The sequence below is a fragment of the Fulmarus glacialis genome, unplaced genomic scaffold, assembly GCF_000690835.1.
Source record: "Fulmarus glacialis isolate BGI_N327 unplaced genomic scaffold, ASM69083v1 scaffold10241, whole genome shotgun sequence".
NCBI classification, from domain to species: Eukaryota; Metazoa; Chordata; class Aves; order Procellariiformes; family Procellariidae; genus Fulmarus; species Fulmarus glacialis.
This window is the reverse complement of record NW_009190878.1, coordinates 1-21,507: the sequence shown is the minus strand read 5'-3', so window position 1 is coordinate 21,507 and position 21,507 is coordinate 1. Positions and strand designations below refer to the sequence as shown.

At 35.3% G+C, this 21,507-nt stretch overlaps 1 protein-coding gene across 1 annotated transcript in view; it reads right to left on the bottom strand.

The window, feature by feature from the left end:
• Positions 1 to 21,118, bottom strand: part of SLC4A7 (solute carrier family 4, sodium bicarbonate cotransporter, member 7) — a 42,327-nt gene extending 21,209 nt beyond the window's left edge. Inside the window, exons 1-9 of the mRNA XM_009586469.1 lie at positions 20,973 to 21,118; positions 19,773 to 19,933; positions 17,351 to 17,539; positions 8,533 to 8,648; positions 6,898 to 7,055; positions 6,468 to 6,555; positions 4,715 to 4,861; positions 3,279 to 3,382; positions 1,564 to 1,738 (exon numbers count right to left, since the gene is read on the bottom strand). Coding sequence (XP_009584764.1) covers positions 1,564 to 1,738; positions 3,279 to 3,382; positions 4,715 to 4,861; positions 6,468 to 6,555; positions 6,898 to 7,055; positions 8,533 to 8,648; positions 17,351 to 17,539; positions 19,773 to 19,933; positions 20,973 to 21,028 — 1,194 coding nt within the window. The 5' untranslated portion in view covers positions 21,029 to 21,118. The remainder of the gene's footprint in view (positions 1 to 1,563; positions 1,739 to 3,278; positions 3,383 to 4,714; positions 4,862 to 6,467; positions 6,556 to 6,897; positions 7,056 to 8,532; positions 8,649 to 17,350; positions 17,540 to 19,772; positions 19,934 to 20,972) is intronic.
• Positions 21,119 to 21,507: the final 389 nt, after the last annotated feature.

Below are 21,507 nucleotides of genomic sequence, written 5' to 3'. Positions count from 1 at the left end.
AGCCTAAGAAAACAATATTTATGCAAACTTAAGCTCCAATTCAGGAAAGCATCTAAAACTGGGCAAAATGGTTTGCTGAACTGGGGCTATTAAAAAGGAAAACGTGAGTCCTTTGTTCATTACATTAGGGGGAAAAAAAAAAAATCCCAGTCTCTTGTTCTATTACCTTTGAATTAGTGCTTATGGTTAGTCAATGCATTAACCTTGGGGCTCTCAATCAGGGTGGCAGGGACAGGAGTACTGTGGAGGTGATGACCTCTGGGAATGCGAGGGAAGGTTTCAAACACAAACTGTGTACCTTACAATGTCAGCTACTGTGCTTGAACATGTGTGTGCAGCAACTAAATTTTACATTCAATGATGCACACCAAGTATCTGAAGGCAGGAACAAACCCGCAAACAATTCCAGATAGCTAAAAGAAAGAAGGTGTTTAAGAATCAAGCTTTAAAAGGAGCATATTTTCATAAGTATACATGACGTACATTCAAAAATTACATCGACATTTTGATAAACGTTCCTACATTTACAGTGGCAAAAACAGCGCACAGAAAAGATATAATTTATTTCTGTATTTGCTATCAGCTTGAAGTGTTGCATCAATAAACAAAAATCTGAGTCAACATCATTATTTGAAAGAGATAAAATAGTTAACTAAATTTTAATATAGTACAAGCTTAAAAATTTCATCTAAGTGTCAAGAAGAATTTTATAGCACCATAAGCTTTACCAGAATCTTAAAATTTATAAAGAACATGTCTGAATACATCCTTCCCTCCCCCAAAAGGACAGAGCCTTGTTTCTTCATGATAGATTTAAAAACAGAAAATACACTTCAAGCTAGTTTACTCACAAGCCAATTGACACGAACACTAAGTTATTAATATTGCTGATGTTAAGTATTCTTTCACTACTCCAAAACCCAAAGTGCAATGATATTTTGGTTAAAAAGGTGCTGGTGTTATCTACCCCCCAACATAACACTACCAAAATTTCATATGTGTATGGTTTATATTCGTTTATAACGAAGAGTATTTTCTGCTCATAAACCTTAGCCACTTTTTTATTGTTAACATACCATTAGTGAAAGCATATACATATCCTGTCCGTTACTTAAATACACAATTGACCGCTACCCATACACTGCAGGCATTATCATCCTCGTAGGCCTACTACTCAAGGCCAGTACATGTTTTTGGCTACCCACCTTGAGCTTCTAACTTTGCCTAAAGTAGGCCTAGCGGGATGGTGCACCTTTACTGCTACTCATTATTTTTAAGTAGCCAAAAAGAAGGCAATGCAAGCCCTTTCTCAATTCATGAAGCCATTCATCCAACAAGGCAGGATAAACATTTTTTACCTCCACTGTGCATCTTCTCCTGTTCACATGGGTACCCCACATTTTCCACAGCAATTACCTTTTGGGGAAGATCTGCTTTGGGGCAGGCTAATCAAGTGCTGTGGGTAAATTCTTCAAATACAAGTATAAATAAATGAGACAAATGCACACAGTGACTTGCCTCTGAAGGTCTAAAAGCCTGGCCACTACCATTCTTTGTACTCACTATTCTGCCTTGTGTAGCTTCTCCCAGGAGCCCTCCAAAAGTGATTACAGGAGACATACAGGCACAGTATAGGAAAAGAATCGAGGCCAGGCACTGCAGGCTTAATGCATCCTTGAAGTCACTCAAGAAAAAAGGTGCTTTCCTTTTGATGTCAAGTATCAAACCACCAAAAAGCCTAAATAGGTGAGATGAAACTCGTCAAACTGTACACTAAAGGATTCTAGCTAGTTCAAAACTATGGGCTACACATGACTGCCAGTGCCTATTGCCAGCACAAATTAGCGATTTCATAATCCAGATTAAAGCATAACAGTTTACAACGTAAATGAGAATCTTATCTATTCCAATTCAGTGGTATTCCAAATATAATCAAGCAGGTTATCCACATTTTTTAAAAGCTGGCTAGGTATTTTTGTATATGGGCTAGATACTGAAAAAATATCTTTGCAAATTATTTTACCTAAATAATGTTTTAAATCAAATCTGCCTTATGATATTCTAAACAAGGAATAGAAGAAAAATGCTAAACCTCAACCAAGACCACTGCTTTGGTACATTTCAGTATTACCACTCCAATAAATAGTTGTAGCTTTTTGATTCGAATCCTTTACATACATATGGTTAGGTCCATAAATAAATTTAGGTCTATCATTTTTAACAGTGTTTTCATCTGGACTACAGAGATATTCTACAAATGGAAATACAAAATCAAACATATATATATGTCAGTTCAACTGGGTAAGTTATTAGCAAGAAAACAAAAAGCTTTTGGCAGTTTCAAAAAAATTTTCAAGACTCCAAAATACTAAGTATAATTTGCACCTACAAAAAAATTGATTTTATTTTGAATTATTTTAAAAAAAAAAAAACTCCATTCCCAAGAAAAACAATAGTTTCATCTAGAGATAATTCTGTGGGCAGAAATGAACCTCCCAGCTCCACATATTGTCTGCAAAAAGTCAAAAAGTAAGCATAACAAAGCCAAAATCGTAAAAATCAAAACAAATATTGTAAAGTCCTTCTTGCAAAGGTATGAGGAAAGATGCATTTCATTTGGAAATTTATAATTTTGGGAATAACAACACTGTACATCTTGTCCAGAATTTCTCAGTTGATTTAATCCCTAAGCTCTCATATAAGATATTAAGGTTTAATCTTAACCAGATATTTCCAATGTTGGGGGCTTTTTTGGCAAGTATTTCAGAATTAACAGAGAACTACAATGCAACTCAACTGAAAGAAATTCCTTCAATTTTATTTTATATCTAAAAGAAACCTAATCAAAACCAATGTATTTTTTGCTACTTTGTATTCCTTGTTACTCCATTTCATACACGCTTAATAAAATATATTTGCATTAACGGAAATTTTTAGTACCTAGCCCAATACTGAAAATTGTATATTCCTGCTATAATTATGATAATTGCATGCTCTTGACAATTGAAAATTAAAACCCAACTCTTGAAAGTCGGTTAGTTAAATTAGGCAGCATCTTATATGAAATCCTTCGTAAATGTGTTGAGAAACATTGCCACAGGCTTGAAAATGCTTTAAGCAGATTGGCATTTATAGGCAAGAATCCAACACTTGAAAAGGAAAAAGGATGCGCTCTGATATACCATGATTTTTAATGTTCAAATGTCATCATTAAAAACTGTGAGGATTTATCACTTTTATTTCTTTATGGTAGCTAGTATTTCGGGAAGTGAACACACCTTCCAGTTCTCTCAAGTTCACGTCCAGCATGGAGGCCGCCTTCTTTGAGAGTCTCTCCTGTAGGAGTAGATCCATTTGGAAATTTAGGTGCCTTCCTTTTCTCCTACAGAAAAAGAAGGGGGGGGGGGGGAATCATACTTTGAGACTATCTTTACACTAAAAAGTATAATTCAAAGACAGCGTGCGGAGACTCTATGCCTTCCAAACCTTTTTCATATTCCCAGCTTATCAGCAGTCCTCCATTTGACAAATTCATCATTTGTTGAGTACAGACGACTAGAACTGTACAACAATCCCAAAAAGATCTTATTAGTACCTTGCACAACAGTATTAATCTTCCCTCTTTCTGCAAGAAACATGTCCCTGAGACACGATGAAACAAAGCCTACCTTTTCAAGACACAGTGGAGGCTCAGCCATGAGGCCTAGAAATCTTTAGATTTTTCTTCTCAATCATTTCCAGAGCAGAAGCCTCTAGCTTCTAGCAGAAATTGACCTCACTTTACGACACACACAGTATTTAGTTGAAGTATAAATGAGAAGTCATTCCAGTATAAATGAGAAGTCATTCCCCGATTGAGCAAGTTGCTTACCAGCTTCTCATAAATTTCTCAGCAGAGCTTGCCTTCCAAAAACCCCCGAGCCCTGCTTATTTTGGAAACAAGTTAAGTAGTAGCCTCAGGCTATTCATGAGCAAACTGCACTGCTTTCACCCCTTCCGTTCCACCCACTCCTCCAGACCACCACTGGATTCAACACCACCATCAACCTTCTCAACCAAGAGCACTGGTCCCTCCCCCCACTTTTGATCCTGGTGGCAGGAATTCCCCTCAGTTGTAAAGAGGGAGAAAGGGAAGAAATCAAGAGTCCCTCTAAGGTCCAGCTCCTCCCTGGCTCTCATTCTAAGCTTGTATCACAACTGAGCAATATGATCCATTTTTATCTATTTCATAAACATTCTGTGAACATTATATGCTGGCCAATATACATTAAAACATTTCAATGTTGCATGCAAATAAAAGTTTTTATAAGAATTACAATATTCTTGCTGATCATTGTTAGATTAATAATAAAATTTACAGTGTGAACTCAGGTACAATTTTGGACCAATTCTCCTAGATCTCACACGAACTCATTTCAGTATTACAAAAGGATATATAGTAAATACAATTTACTTAAAAGCATAGCAGGAAACTGATCCAACACCTTTTTTTTTTTTTTTTTTTTTTACTTTAATAGACAATCCACTTTTTCTTCCAAATGGATGGGGGGGCTTTCCTGATGCTTTACTAAAGTTTATACTCAGTACACAATCTACTTGCATTGGGAAATGGCATTTTCAAAGTAAAAATCATGGGAGCTCCCTACTGTACTTTTTTTTCCCCCCCTTTTTTTTTTCCTTTTTCCCCCTCCTGCTTCTTCTTCTTCTTTTTTACCTGGGAAGGAACACTTTTTGGTGGCTCAATTCGTATAGATGGATCCCATTCTCCTGGAGGCAGGACTGTCACTTGGTCTAAAAATTCATCAATTCCTGACAATAAATCATTTCGGTCTTTTGCTTTATAGGCAACATCATGGAAAACCTACAAGAAGAAAGTACCCAATATTTTTTTGTTGTTTTTTTTAAAAGAGGAACTGATTACAAGGAACATTTCATTATTTTTAAAAAGGCATGGGAAATTTTTTAAAGGTCTGCAAAAGTTACGCTTTTACTTTACTTGCATACTTTTGCATTAAGAACTACCTGTATGCACACCTCTATGGAACATAAAATAAGGAAGTTATATGTCCAAACTCAAAAGCAATATTGAGTTCATTTCTAAAATCAATTAAAAAGTTATCTTCAATATTCAGTAAATCAATTTCATGTACTATTGCTTGAATAATTCTGCTCTATAGCCACTGTGCCACTACGCTGTGCTAAATCAGGACAAAAATACTTTAAATAACCTTCAAACCAAAACACAAGTTTTTATTAAGAATAAAGAACTTCATTTGTATACCTCTAGCTTAATTAATATTAAAAGACTTCTTAAAAAGCACATGAAAGCAATCCTCCTACTACTCAAAAAAAACCCCCACCCTACACTGTTTTCCAGACTACTACAACACAGACTCTGAATTGACAAATGGGTAGTATTTAAACAAAACAATCCCTGAATCCCAAGTTGCATTTTATACAGAGAGAAAAAAAATGCTAGTTTTACTATTAAAAAAAACTGTTTGCAGAAGACAATCCAAAATTGCTTCTGTATATTTGAAACCTGAACTGTTTATCTCCAAAGACCTGACCATTATTCTTCTAATTGGAAATTAGACCTTTTAAGCCTATTTAGGTCTTTTTAGACCACTGAATAATTTGAATTTTTCTATTTCAATGATCTACAGTATTCCTAAAAATCAGCCTACCTAAAAAATTAGAAGCTTCAACTAAAGCTTTTAATATACAGTTCTCGCACTGAACAAATAGTATATTCACAGACTAGTTGCTCAATTGTAAAATGACCAATTTCTGGTTTACATTTCTGAACTTTAAATTGTTCTAGAGTAAAGAAATAGTAGAACTTCTGCTAAATAACCATAATAATTACCAGCAATTCAGTAGGTGGCGCTCAATGTGAAGTCAGAATTCAAACATCCTGATTTTGCTCAGTAAGATGACAATAGTCTTAAAAAGTCCAGATTCCCCTGTGCTCTGTAAAACCATCCACCAGGGCTCTAAGCATATGACTTCAAATGCCTAGTAAAATTCTAATTTTAATTATTTGACCTCGCTTTGATTAAAAAAAAAAAAAAATCTGACGACTCAATCGCATGCATTCTTAAACTTTGTCCTGAACACTTACGCAGTTTGCTGTGTCCTTTTCGACATACAGTGATTCATATCAGACCCAGTTCTATTTAATAGTTCTATTTCCTAATTTAATACAAAAACGAAATCTATACACCAAAGCTAAAATATTTTTTCAGAAATATATTTAGGATTTCTTCAAGAAAGACAAGGCGTAAAGTTAATTTACCATTTTCTAGTTCACTAACACAAGAAATAAGTAAGTTTACAGTTCTTCATTTAAGCAGTTTGGGTTTTTTTCTTTAACCTGTCACTCCAGAATACATTTATTGAAAACAGTTGGTAAATACATTATTCTAGACTTCTTTAACTACAAGTGTTTAAATTACATCACTCACATCATCTGTCATAAGAGTTGCTATCGATCTTCCAATTTCATGGTACTGTGGAGCTTTTCCTGCTGGTCCCAGCAACAAAAATAAAAACCTGTGGAGAAAGCAATTGAGATGAATACGGCTGACTCATTTGAATATACTCAGAGGGTTCTTTCAAACTAATGTTTAAAGAAAATGTAGTAGTGAAGTAAAAAAAAAAAAAAATCTTCTTCACCATTTCAGATCTTAAAGACTGCTGCAAGATTAAGAAAAGACTCTCCTTAAAGTCATTACTGGAAGGAACTTGAATCCTGAACCAAAATTACTCTGAAATCTTCTTAATTAAGCCTAATTTTTCAACTTCTTATAATGCCGTAAATGTAGTAGATTTAAGATCTTAAATATTATTATCTTATTGTATAAGTAAAGCCAGATTTTTCAGGCATTTATTTACCGTGTAGGAACCGGAACCTCTGTGAGACCTGAGAGAAGTACAGCAGGGGAGAGCCTCACAAAAGCAATAATAGGTCTTTCTAAAAAATCTACTTCTCCCACTAACACATTTGATGCTTCTGCTCCTGAAGGAATTTTCCTCATGAAGTTCATATCAACCTATACATACAAAGATGAAACAAGTGTTTATTCTCTTACAGAAATAGCAGAAATACTATAACGTAATTGTAAGTTTATCAGTATTTACTAGACATTTATACTACAAAGAAAAATAAAAAAGCAAATTAAATATCCCACAATACAGAAAAGACAAACATATGTAGAAAATGTCAGCCAGCCAACTAATAATAAGCTGTTTTCTAAAAGTTAGAATTACTACCACCTACTATATTCTAGAAGACTCCAAATTGCATAACCACCTTTCTAATATCATTTATCATGACAAACATTCCATTTGTCATAGGACATAACTTAACAAAAATCTATGCACAATTAACTAAGGAGAGTTCATGTAATTACACATGGTTTCTAGAATGCAATTAGTTATTTCACAGCTGTGTATTTCAAATATGTCATAATTTTGAAAAATAATTTGTATGTTTATGTTTTCATCCATAAAGAATATGATGGCTGAAAATCTTAACATTCATTTCTGTACATAATTACAGAAGAACATTAGAAAATGGTACAGCACATGAACTCTGTGTTCACATACACACACACACACAAGCACCAGTTACATTGCTATCTAGAGAACTTACAGATGGCCTCTTGAGTCCCACACCAAGTGTGCCACAACTACAGTGCCAGGAGGCTGACTCCTGCCCAACAGGAGACAAGGCAGGTGTACAGAAGGACAGGCCAAGCAAAAACATAAAAACTGTGACAGAGGAGCAGGAATATATGGCACCTGCCATGATTAGATGAGAACTACAGTGTAAGTTAGCTTTCCTTAAACATAATTCTTTAACTTGGCAAAACCATTTTCTTACAGTGTTTCACAGTACAGATGACACTATAGACCGAATTTTATAGTAAAAGCCATAGTGGAACTTGCCCAGCAAATTTAAATTATGAAAGAAATACAAGGGATTTACAGTATTACACAAGATTTCCTTCAGAAAGTGATATTATATACTCCTAATGATTAAGATGTACAGTAACTTTTGTACAGTAAACTCATAAAACATAACGCAAATCCCCTTTAAAAGCCCTCTTTACAAAAAAAAAAAAAAACCACCTCCACCAAAAAATCAGTCCTAGAAAAAAAAACATTACAACACCATCTACAAAATTGTTTTCGTAAGTGTTTATAGCAGATCTGAAAATATCTCCCTCTGCATGAGAAAGTACAGCTGCTGCACTCTTGCAGTTACCAAAATACTGAAAAGATCATCAAACGAAAAAAAGTTCAGTCCCACTGGGAAGAGTTTCAAAACATTTGACACATTTAGCCTATGCCATATTCTGGCACTTGTATATACAAGTTATGTCTTAGTACGTGTCTTGTGTGTACACTCGTACACATGCATACGTATATGTGTCTTAGCTGTAACTAAGAGGGAAGTCACAATCACCGCATTTTTTGTAACATAGTTATTTTGTGCTAAACATTAAGGTTTTTAATGTTATTTACCTTACTAAAATCAACCGTGCTGTTTTCTCTGCTTCCTCCTGTCCCAGTACCTTTAACGTCTCCACTTTTTCCGGTGTCTAAATTTCCAGGTGCTGACTGTGGAGATGCTAATAGCCCTAAATTAAAACAAAGGAGGTAAGTTCAAAATGGTGTATGAAGTGAATTGAGTATGCGACACTACCAAAACTCAATGTGGCAGCTTGCTTAAAGCAAATGTGCAAGTTATTCAGTAAGAGTGCCCTACATTAGTATAATAAATGCAACGAGTCACAGTGTTGTCAAAATAATGACATAATTAAAAAAATTAAAATTAAATATTGCCCAAATGATGGCCATTTGCAGAACAGTCACCAGAAAACAAGAGCTACTTTAACTGCAGAAAAAATAACAACTGTTGACATTTTAATCGTAACTGCTCTAGTAATTAGTAGATAGCATCTTCACTATATCTAGAAGTCTTCAAACACCAAAAGCAAACACCTCTGCTATCTAGTCTGCTATGTAGCAGTTATTTTAATTGTAAAAAGCCTCAGCAAGCCTCAGGCTACAACTACAAGGAATGATAACCTGGTAGTTAACTAATCTGTACAAGCAAATAGTGTACTACATGAAGGATAGACAGCTTGCAAACCATGATTTCAATCAACAGACCAAAGCTCCAACTATCGATCTGACCAGATGTAACTATATGAAATGGTCTCCCTAACACATTAGCTAAAGAGGCTCGTACAATGAAGTTATTCGAGTTAAACGTACAGCTTCCCTCTGACATCTGCACCAAGACAAAACCGTTTTACGTAGCTTGCTGTGCTACTAGCAACATTGAATCACAGGTTCAGTGAAGGGTGCAAAAGGCAAGTAACCCAGGTGTTCATACACACTGAACTCCATGTTGCGCCATGGTTATCCCTATCCAACTATCATTTAAAAGCTGGTCTCGGCATGCATAACCAAGCCCAAATCCCATCTTTTGAATTACACAGCTTTTACTTGTTCAGTTTAACATGCACTAGAAGTGCATTTGGCCTTGCTTGTCTACACTAGACCTTTCAGATGTGGTGATAAAACATGCTTTAACGTGCTTTCAAAACCACATCTAGACAAACACTGAAGTCTAAGCTTTGTATTACATGCAGAAAGTTTGTATTTAGGTCAAGCATCATTCTAGTCAAGATAAAAACTGAAGTCCTCACTGGCTACCTTTTGGCTATTGTTCTATCGTAACTACTGCTGCATAACTACTTGCATCCTTCCATATTTATAATTTAGCAATTTGACATTTTTTACCATTTCAAATGACAACTGAATTCAGTTTATTTGATCCCCAAATTTATTTTTCTCTTTCAAAGAGCCATCATATCAATGGAAAACATGCAGGTCCAAGCCTTTACCATTAATTTCATTCTTACAGTTCATAGGGATATAAGTGGTGTGGGTAGTTTTTCCTAAAGCAAAAACCAAATGAATTTAATAAGCTGTAATTTCCTTTGTGAATTCTAACATGTACAAATAATTAGCTAACACTATCAATACTACGTTCACTTAGCTAGACGCGCCCCCCCAAAAAAAAAAACAACACACCACACATTCTACCTTTCTGCTCCTAGATGTATGCGTTATTCACAAGAATAACTAACAGCAATCAACCACCTCTGAAATCAGCTGTTCAAAGTATTTAACTGCATAAGAGTTGATGTTAAGATGTGTTTGTATGACTAGAAATAGAACAGAAATTTTAAACAGTTGTTGCAGAGGAAAAGCATAATATAAAAGTTTATACATATAAAATTTTTTCACTTCCCTCCCCCGCCCCGTAACAATAAAAGTAACTGAAGATGCATATGACTGATGAAAGATGAGCAATAATGCATCATTTTGCACTTTCCGCAAACGTCCTGTGATCAACAGCAAGCAGAGACTACAACAAAAAGTGGAGAGACAATCAAGGAGAAGAATAGAGAATAAGGATTCTACATATTAGCATAAACTATTATTTCAGTACTAAAGTGATCCTGATTCTTCTAAAAGGTTTGCCTTCAAAATTTCTCCACAGTTAAGGTTCACAAGTTTTGGCACCAATACTTTGGCACCGATACAGGAACATTTGTCTGATCCTAAACCATAGTAATAGTTTTCCTTTATGTTGGTCTTGCAGTTGGACAGACTGCTGCACGCACGTGAGAATAGTGCTTACAGGTTTTCAGACCTGAGCAAGCATTTCCATATGATACTGCATTTCATTATGCATATCAATCAGTCTGATATTTGCAGGGAAACTCAGAATAAAAAATTATCATCTCTAATAGCAAAACACTTTTACTCAAATCTCACACTAATAAAAGAACTTATTTCCTTCCCTTCTCCAGTTCAGTAGGTACAAACTCAGAGGCTACTGCTAAAAGGAAGACTACCTAGCAGTTTTTCCAGATTGTGAGACAGTGAAATTCATCTAGTCTTACCAAGCTACCGAGGGGATAATTAAAAATACACAGTATTCTTCCTGATGTTGTTACTTAGGCAGATATACCACCTGCCTCCTCCGAAAGACAACAGTGGATTGAGTCTTGAGGAAGACTGGATTAAAACCTTATAACATCACTCAAGTTAAAGTACTTATAACTACACCTTCACTAAAGATCATGTGCATTTTCTAGCCAACTACGCTTAGTTTAATACTGTGATCACAAAAATCTAATGGTCATTATCTACTGGAAAAAGAAAGCAGAAAGAATACAGACATCTGCCTCACATCTCTGCTTCAGTTAAAAAAAAATGTTGGGGAAATAAGATGAGTTCAACACCTAAGCACAACTATTGCAATATAATCATGTTTATATAGGCAAAATTTATGAAATATGAAACTTCTAAATACAAAGTCACACTGTATTTGTATTTGAGGAAATAAAAAACAGTTTTTAAAAATAAATTCCAATGCAGCCTTAATGTGGGGAAAAAAAAATTAAAATTACTCCTAGAAGGCAAATATGTAAACCTTTCTGAATTACACTACGTAATTATTGTAAGAGCAAAGCTGTTCTAAATATTATTTCATTCAGTTTTAAAGTATATTTATCAGTGAACCAAAAGAACCCTTAAAACAGGCTGCTCTGCTGTTGTTCACAGACATTAAGAAAGCTTAATGATGCTGGCGAATTAACAATGTTCATCTTTAGCTGTGACACAGCTCTCTTCCTAGCTCTACCTATGGAATTCATTATTCAACAGTTTCAAAAATGGGAAAACAAAAGCTGTTCTTCAACTGATGACAAAAGAAAAAAAATTGTTAAAGAGCAGCCTTTGCCTGGTTGACTTACTACGAACTGATGACTGGCTGATAAAAAGTAAGTGGTAGACTGAAAGTGTGTCCCTCTTCCCTACTTTTACAGTAATTCACGTTAAGTTCAGTAACCTTCCAGCTATTTATAAAGACTAAAAAACAAAGTCTGAAGAGCACAAGGCCAAGGATAGATGAATGCTAAACAGAAGAAAGCCACCTATCAGAAAATCAACACAGTTCCTAATGCTCACAGGAGGCAAACCCAACTCAGTCATACAGATGTGGAAAAAGTATTCAGGATGCAATATTCTGAATTACTAGAGAGGTAATCTACACAGATTATTATAGACTATAATCTCTATAGATTACTATAGGCCATAATCTATAGTGGAATGGACCAAGAAGATTTTTTTTGTTTGTTTTAATTAATACAAGGAAGATGACTTCCTCTTCAGGGTTCCCTTCTGAATCTCCCAAGGCAGATTAGTCCAGTTGCAGCCCTGAAGTCATAGTCTCAGAATGTCTTCAAAGGTACCTCTAAGGAAAATGTGTCTTTCTGTGGTCAGATGATTTCTTGAATAAAAAAGGGGGGGAAAAAACCCAGAAAATAAAAATGTCTTCGATCATTATTGGTGTTAATCCATAAATAAAAGTCTTTCCAGAGAAAGATGATCTGGGAAATCATCCCTTTCGGATTTTTCCTTTATGAGAAACATCCCCTTGAGGCACAAAAGCAATTTGAACATGACTTGGAGATTCTGGTGGAAAGCTTTACTAGTGATAATAATAGCATCAAGTACTTTATCTTCGTTTGCCTTCTCTTGGGTTCTAAAAACCTTGGGTCTGGCATGCTGTTATTCCTGACAGATGAGTAGAAAAATGAGAACTGGAAAACCAATTACAGCTGTTATTTTACTTCTGGTTTTTAATTACCTTAGAAAGATCACCCATGAGACAGAATGATCTTCATGAGAATTTTCTCAATTTCCCATAAGGAAGTTAGAAAAAGAGTTTTTTGTTTGCTTTTCTGAATTTAAGTAAAGATGGGGCCCCTACTCCAACTCAAGATGACAGCCTACAACATAGTTTGCTCTTTCCTTTTCAGTGACTTGGCTGCAAAATGTGAAAAGGCAGATAACCACAGCCTCTCCTCTGTCAGCATATTTTCACTGCTATATGTAACAGTGTGCTTACTTATTAAACAAGTGAGGAAGGAATCCCAAGAAAAGCCTCACTGATGAAAGAATTGAGTGAAATCAGCTTCCCCTCCCCAAATAGGCATAAAGCAGACAAACGTACAAGCTAGACTTTGGCAAGATAAATTCTGGGAAGGAAGGAAAAAAAAAAAGGAGGAACCTGAAGTCTAAAAAGAAACGTGGTCCCCTTAAAAACATGATCTATCTAGAAGAATCCTAAAGTCTCTAAATAGGTGATAATTTTAAAGTGAAGCAAGTACACCAGTATTTATTCAGACTGCATGAGTTATGAAACATTTACTAAGAATGATTAAAGAAACCATCAGAACTTTCCATCTTTTCTTTCAACTCATCTATGCACCTACATAACTTTTTGCATGTAAAGAACAGATTTGCAAGACAACAAATTAATAAATTGCTGAGCTCTGACCTACAATTATAAACTCTTAACTACCTTATCCTATTTTGCATATCAAACACAACAAAACAGTAATCAAGTGTCTGATGCTGAAGCAGTGCACTAACGGGTAGCTACCTGGAAACAGTTGTGGCTGAACTGAACCTGCCAGTTCCATCATAAACTACTACTGGTTTTAATGGCCCTGGTTTTTAAAAGCACAAAGGCAAAAGTAAAAATGCTTAAAGACTACAACTAAATTACAAACACTACCCGATTATTGCATCCTTCCTAATTCTTTTCATACTCATCTCTAATACTTCACTAGGTCTTTGGCTGTAGCTATCTCAGGATATCAAACACTGTTTAAAATACTTCTTCAACCACTGACAAAAACAACAAAGCAAAACCTGACATGGACTGTAGGTGAGTGAAAGGAAAAGGCCACCATTTTTGACATTTTGCTTATATATTATATTTTAAAACCATATTCTTTTTTAATTACACAAATGAAGGTTAATTAAAGAAAATTTTTGCTGGCTTTAGTTAAAAGCTAAGAAGTTAAAAATGCCGAACAAGAAAACAATCACAATTGAGAAGAAATAAAACATGCAGGCAGAGGTAACAGTTATCATATTCCTTTGTGCCCAATTTATGTGCTAAAAACACCACAATGCAAGTGATCCAGATGCAGAAAGCATCACACATGGACAGCTTAATTTTTGATAGTTGCCTGGTGTTTTGTCAATATTTTCCTCTGTCTTCTTTTCCTGCACTTCCAAGTCCTCCTCAGGTGGGTGGATTATTACTGAAGGAATATCATCACTGGCAGGTGACACCAGCAATTCCTTGCCCTGAAGTGGACTTGGCTGGGCACTTGTGGTTGGCGGGTGGCCGCAGGTAGGACTGGAGGGTGGTGTGTTTTGGGGGGTAGTTACAGGGGTTGTACACCTTGAGGTTGCCGGGGTTCCAGCTCTTGAAGAAGGAAGAAGGTAATTGAGAAGAGCTGACAAACGGTTTTCTCCTCTCAGGGAAATATTTGAGGCAGAGAGACCTGTTCGCAAAGAGTGGCGGGAGGCTGAAAGGCCTTCCCCTGAGATAAAACAAATGAAACACCATGAGGCTTACAACAGGGATATACTAAAAAAAACACAGACACAAATATGCATTAACAATTTACATAGTAAATTGCAAGCTTTACGGGCCAAAAGTGTCATACTCATGCAAGTAAGACAAGAGATAAGAGCAAATCTGATTTCAGACATTAGAAAAGTCAGAAATTACTGATGAGTACTAATTAGAACGCCAAAGATATGTGGGAGAAGTTATTATCTTAACATCAGTAAGATTTGTTAATATAACAAAAAAAAAAACAAAACCCACAACAACAAAAAATCGTATCTCTTGAAACTGACTCTTAAATTTTCCTAGAAGAATTTATTCCAAATTGCACCGCAGCTACCTTTAATACCATCCAAAAAATACATTAAAAAAATCATTAGCAGCCAAAACATTGCAGCCAAAACTTCCCAGTTAACTGCATCCGTTATATACATTGTTAATTTTTAATTTTAAAATATTTCAAAATGAACATGATCAAACATATCTAATCATGTTAAATGCAACTGTCTTCCAATAGAAGTCTTGTTTTAATAAGAAGTTTCCTAGCCAGCTCTAGTCTCAATACATAGTTTCGAAGAGGGCACAAGGATGAGATACATAGTCCCTTCTCCATTTCTTCTTGCTGTGACTTAGCACTATTTGCCTAAAACCAAAGACGTTTCTCCAAAATCCACTGTTACTCTCCTTGCCCTATCCAGTTTCAATGTCCCGCTAATTTCATGTAAGAACAACATAGTCTGGTCATGGTGCCCTCAGATTTAAGTTTGTAATGGATTTCAGTTTTTCCTTAAGCAGGAAGAGAGACTGTCTATCCTCCTATCAGTACTTCCGTTAGAAGGTTTAGCGATGCCATTCCTCCCATTTACCACAAACACTTTTCCTGGGATGGCAGTCTCCTTGAGAAGACTACTGCTTGCTTCTTCAACCCCTGAAATCAAAAACGTGCTGCTTTCACATACCATGCCATCAAGCAAGGAAACAGCAAACTAGACACATTTAGTCTCACATTTATACTAGGCACTACACAGACCAATATGTTGAACAACCCTAGAATAATTTACAAGAAGGAGGTGCAAAAAGTATGCCTAAGTAAATGTCATAGATTTTTCCCCCGCCCCTAACAATGGAAGAGTGGATCCTACAGATACAAACTTGATTTAAATTAAGAATGAAAGCCTCAAAGATCAACTATTAGAACTGCAGTGCAGTAAAGACAAGAGGACCAATAAAGCAAACTGGTTGATTTTGTCTATATTAATCACTACAGTAATAACTAGGCTTCCGTCAGTATATCTGTGATGAATCATGAACATGAGATGTCCTAGCACACACAGGTGTAAAAAGGAGCTTAAAAAGTATTATGCACATATGCATGTTTGGTTTACCGGTTTATTAGAGGGTAACCATAGGATTATAAAGAAAAAGTAAATCAGTATATGCTGGCAAAGAGTTCATCATGTTATATTGGTTTCTTATTTCAGCATATATCCTATATTCTGTTGTAGGAATAGTATTAAGAATAAAATGCACTGGGAAGTGGAAGTGATATATGAAAAGTAACTAACAAGCAAGAGACCTCAAATACAAAATTCTCAGAATTACAGTTGGGGATACAGGTGTTCAAGAATGGACAAAACCAAGTCTATATGTGAAATTTTCACGTTTGCTAAACAAAACAGTAAAGTCAGAAGTTATAGGATTAATTATGCTCTTATATAACTTACTTGTATTTTCATTCTAGAAAAAATAATTCTGAAACTATCAAGGAAATATTTAAGCATGCATTATATATTCACTAGCTAACAAAAAGTATCAGCAACCTTGGACATTTGCTGGAGCATACTCCAAGTATGTATCGAACTGAGAGCTCCCAACAAGCACTTAACTAAGCGGAACATGTTTTAAGAAAGATGCAATGAAGCATCTTTCAAGACAGGAATGGAACTTCACTTCAAGGAGTGATTCATGAAAGGAGTACTAAGTTTTCACTAAACTAAAAAGTTTCAGTTGAAATTATATGTGTTTTAGTTAATGCAAGGCAAAAGAAAACATAAATAACAGAGACGGAAATAGAGGCCACAAGAAATACAAGAATAAAATTATGCTGCTTGCAGTATATATTGCTATTTGGACTTTGGAATTGGATGTCTACAGTAAATGTATTGATATTTCGGAATATTTTCACGAATTGGTTCAATAAAAGATGTAGTACAGCCTATAAAAATATTGCGAGTACCCTTCTTGGGTTTGGGGTTCCCTCCCCCCCCGCCCCATTAGATCCTTCTCTACAAAACAAGTAAAAATAAAGTAAGGTAAAAATAAAGTGTCCTAGCTAAAAGTAATTTCTTCACCGTTAGTATAGTGAACTTTTTCTAGTCATATTAACATAACATAAAACAAGTAATCGTCAGCATCACTGAACTCATGACATGACCACAAAGTAAATCTCTAGTATAAAGACAGCATAAGCAAGTAGGATCCATCTGACAAACATATAAAGCTATGCCACGATGCTGAAATTCCTCAAATATTACACATTTTATTCAAGCATATCCTAAAAAACATTAGGACCAATGTAGGTCTATTTCTATACTTCAAAACAATAATGCATGCTACGTATACAGGCAGGAGTAGAATGTTTGAGTAAATTCAAAAATATACAGACACATCATCCACAGCTACACATAGCAGACACTGTTATCATTAGTTCTTTGCTTATCAAGAAGGAAACACTTATCTGCTATTATCAGCTGATTTTTCCTTCATCTCCCAGTGAGAACATTATTAAACAGGTTAGAACAAACCAGATGCTACAACTTATCTCACCATTTCGTTCAAGCAAGTGAGGGTCAGAATGTTTCTTGCCTATATCTGCAAAAGACCGAACCAGGGGAATCCGATTGCTGAATTTTTTCTCATTCTGATGATGGTGCCTTTTTAGAAGAGCCTCTCTCACATTCTCTCTTATGGATTCATCGAGCTGGCCAGAGGCAATCATGTTGTCCAAAACCATATCTACATAGTAACAACAACAAAAAAGAAAATTATATATATAGCTATTAAATCTCTCCTTCACCACACTCAAACACCAAATAATAAGAAAAAAATTACATCTATTTAAAAAAGTCTTTTCTTTAGCAAAGTCATCTCCAAGAATACACAGGAAATTTTCAAAGATGTCACTAAACAAGCAAATGTGAGAATAAGGAAAGCATAAGATGCGGATCCAAAAGACAGTATTTATTAGAAGCATCATTTTAAGAAATAAGTTAATTAATATTTTATAATTTATTGTCATTTACTTCAACTTTCAACGGCTACTCCCTTTCAAAAAAAAGCATCTATATATTCAACAACCTTCCACTAGAAGTGAACACACAAAGACAAACACAATGGAGAACAGCCTTCTTAAGTCTTAACCTGGTGTTCCCTATTTCGAAAGTATACAACTATACAAAAGTGAAAGTTATTACAGAATGAGATGAATTCCCCAACTCTTCTGCCACCTTCAGATGCCCTAAGTTCCTGAGGCTCTCTACCGAACTTCATGTGATTCACATGCTTTAGAAGACGAAGTGTAAGAAAAGAAAAAAAAGCTAGTTACATCATCTAAAACTAACTAATCAGCTGTCAAACAACATGAAGTTTCGAAAGGGCATCTCATCAGTATGCTCACACCAGGAAAGAAAGGCTGCATGTCTGGGAAAATATCTGCTGGCAATTTCTTAGCTGTCTTTTTTTTTTTTTAATTAGTAAAATAAACAAAAAACCCGAACAAACAAAAAACCAACCAACCAACAACAAAACCCACAACAAGAACAACAAAAAACAAAAAAAACCCACCACCCCACCCTGCACAAATCAAGACGAACCTATGTGACAACTTTTAAAATATATTTTGCCAGTCTTAGCTGGTGTATCAAGAACTTAACTGTATTGGTAAACTGCAATTACATAGAACTTTTCACAATGAAAGAGATTATGGCTCAGAATACCCTACAATCAAAAAATTATATGCAGCAAAGTCTCTGTCAGTACAGCGCAGCTTCCTTCTGGGATTACTGGCAACACACAACTTTTTGTTATAGCTTCTCAAAAGGAAACCGGCCATCCTGTCTCTCCTGTGTTGAGTGAAAACCAAGAATACCTACTAGGTATTCCTGGCTCAGGGAAACAAGACAATACATTTGTATGCCAAGGATTGTTATCCTACATGCTTCATAATGGCACCTAAAATTAACTTGAAACAAATTCAGCCTCTTAAGACATCCTAGTTGCAACTAAAATACCTGCTATTAAAAAAGTGCTGTTTACACAGAATTAAACAATAACTGTTTTTCTTACGTACTAAGATTATTGCTAAATTCAATTATTAAAAATAAATTAAAAACCAAAACATTACTTTTACAAACCATGTATTAAACACTCTTACTCAGCAAGTCAGGAAAATAGGAAGGGAATACCAATTTCCTGAGTTAATTTCGAAGATTTCAAAACAAAACAAGAAAATGTTTCAAGCACTGCCAAAGTTTTTAATGCCAAAACACCTTGTCCTTCACATACATGTTGGTCAGCCCTAAGCCTAACATTCCTGAGAAGGCATTCCACTGTGTGGTACCTGTAGCAAGAGATACCAGGAAAATTATGTAAAACTAGTTCAAAGGCATTCAGGCTAAGCAGGTATATACACATATATGAAAAAGTCTTCAAAGATGATTTTATAGTATCCAAAATGACCATGTGATTAGTGAGGACACTCAACACAGTAGGTCAAGCAACATGTACAAAACTTATTTCTGCTCACCTCTTATAAAGGTGAAAAAAATACCAGATGTGCAACAATCAACTGTACTAATGGCATCAAATTAACATCAGCCAAGTTATGATTAATAATTATGGTACTAAAGTGCACAAATAAGTCCTAAAATGTTCTGGCAGATATTTATATTTCATCTGTAGAAACAAAGACAAAGAACACATTCAGGAATTAGAACATAAAGGCAAATTCTGGGCCTCATCCTAAAACATGTAATAAAGGAGGTCCTACTCATCCAGTGTAGCTCCTTGTAAGTGAAGTTTGTAGGATCAGCTCTTTACAACCAGATGAAGAAAACTGCAGTAAGCATGCACGCACCTATTTCTTCAATATAGTATTTTCAAGAACATAAAAAGACACCACCAAAAACATCTCAAGTTATAGATTAAAAATTAGGACTAAAATATTTTTAAAAAAAAGTTTTGCTGCAACCTGCTATCTCATCTAGTGTGTTTGCTCTCATGTCCAACATGACCGTCCCATTAAGAATACAGCTTCGCAGTTCAAAGAGACTGTGCAGAGACAGCGTTGCTACATAAGGCTTGCTCCATCGATCACCACCATCTTCAACATCCTCTTCAAATTTTATCCACCTGAAATGCATACACATATTTATATTTCTCCTGGAAGACAGACAATTTGGCAAGCAATCCCATCCTTACCTGTGGCTTCTGTATGACACGGAACAGGAAATCTGATCAGCTTATACCAGCTTTCATTTTCTTAGACAACTCAACTGATTAACAGTCACAACATTTTTATCAGGTCTTTTAACCACATGCAACTGTTGTAGTTTTCGCACATTTTGTTTCTTTTCGTTTGAACAATACCTGTCTCTTCACGAGTTCTTGTGAACGGTGTGGGACTGTGCCTTGTTACTTGATTTGCATATCTCAGTTTCATCAGTATTTTAGGATTAGAAAGCTGTCTGAAACATACCGTATACAATGTTCAAGTCTCCTAAGGTGCTAAGTCAGACATTTAAGAGCTAGGTAATACTAATATGTGTAACTGTAAATTGATCTTGATTCTGACTCACAGGCATTACGTAAATTGAACTTCTGCAAAAGCTAGCATGCAGTAAGGCAATTAGAAGTACTGAATGCAGAAGAATTTATTACAATGCATATGCAGGAAGAAGCAACTAAACCAATATGGGCCAAAAATAATCGTGACATCCTGTAATGTTCATGCATACAATTTGCAAAAAATTAATCAAATACTACTTAAGAAGAACATATGTAAATACCCAATTTTCTTTATGCTTGAATGAAAAAAAATTGACACTGATGTATAAGCAATAATAGAGCAAAGAGATTTCTGAGATTGTAAATACCGTGCTCCATAGCTGAACACCTGTATTTATAACTAAACACAGTTGTACCTTTCACAATGCTTGGCATGATACGTTTTAGGAAAGTCAACACAGCACCAGTAACACTGAGGGTCTCTTGAGAAATCATGTTGATTCTTCCAGAGTTGGACAAAAACAACAGAAGTTTTAATTTGCTGAGTGTGAATTGAGTGAACAACTCCCATAGTTCATGAAAATTCTAACCTAGACCCGGTTTGCAGTTCTTTGAAATAAAATCACTAGCAGATATACCTTGAAACAATCTACTTTTAGCATACCTAGCCGTTTCTTTCCATTCATATTCTTCTCCATCCCTGAAGCAAAGTTCATCCATTTCAGTGAAGAGATCATGGGGAATGTGTTCATCATCATCTTCAGTACCCAAGATAAATTGCACTCGTTGGGATGGTGTGTCTTGAGGAAAAGGAGAAACTGAACAATTAAAAAAGAATTCATACTTCTATTATGCAAGAAACACCACATAACAGTTAAATCTCCTGCTCTCAGTTAGAAATACGCAGTACAATATCCTCCTCAAGAAGGAAGAGGAACAAAACATGGACATTTCTTTAAAAAGAGGTCCTTTTAAAATTTGTCATTGTTTCTGAAAACAAAATATGTGGAAAATTATGTTTATGTAATGCAATTAAGTATTTTTAGCTCTTCTATAGATTAACAACATGACAATAAACATCAACAGCAAAATTAGTAAGAAAGTAAAAGTTAATACACCAAAGGGCTAGAAACCTTTTTTTCACTTTGAGAACAAAGTAAATGATAACATCATGACACAGACACGAACTGGGGGGAGGG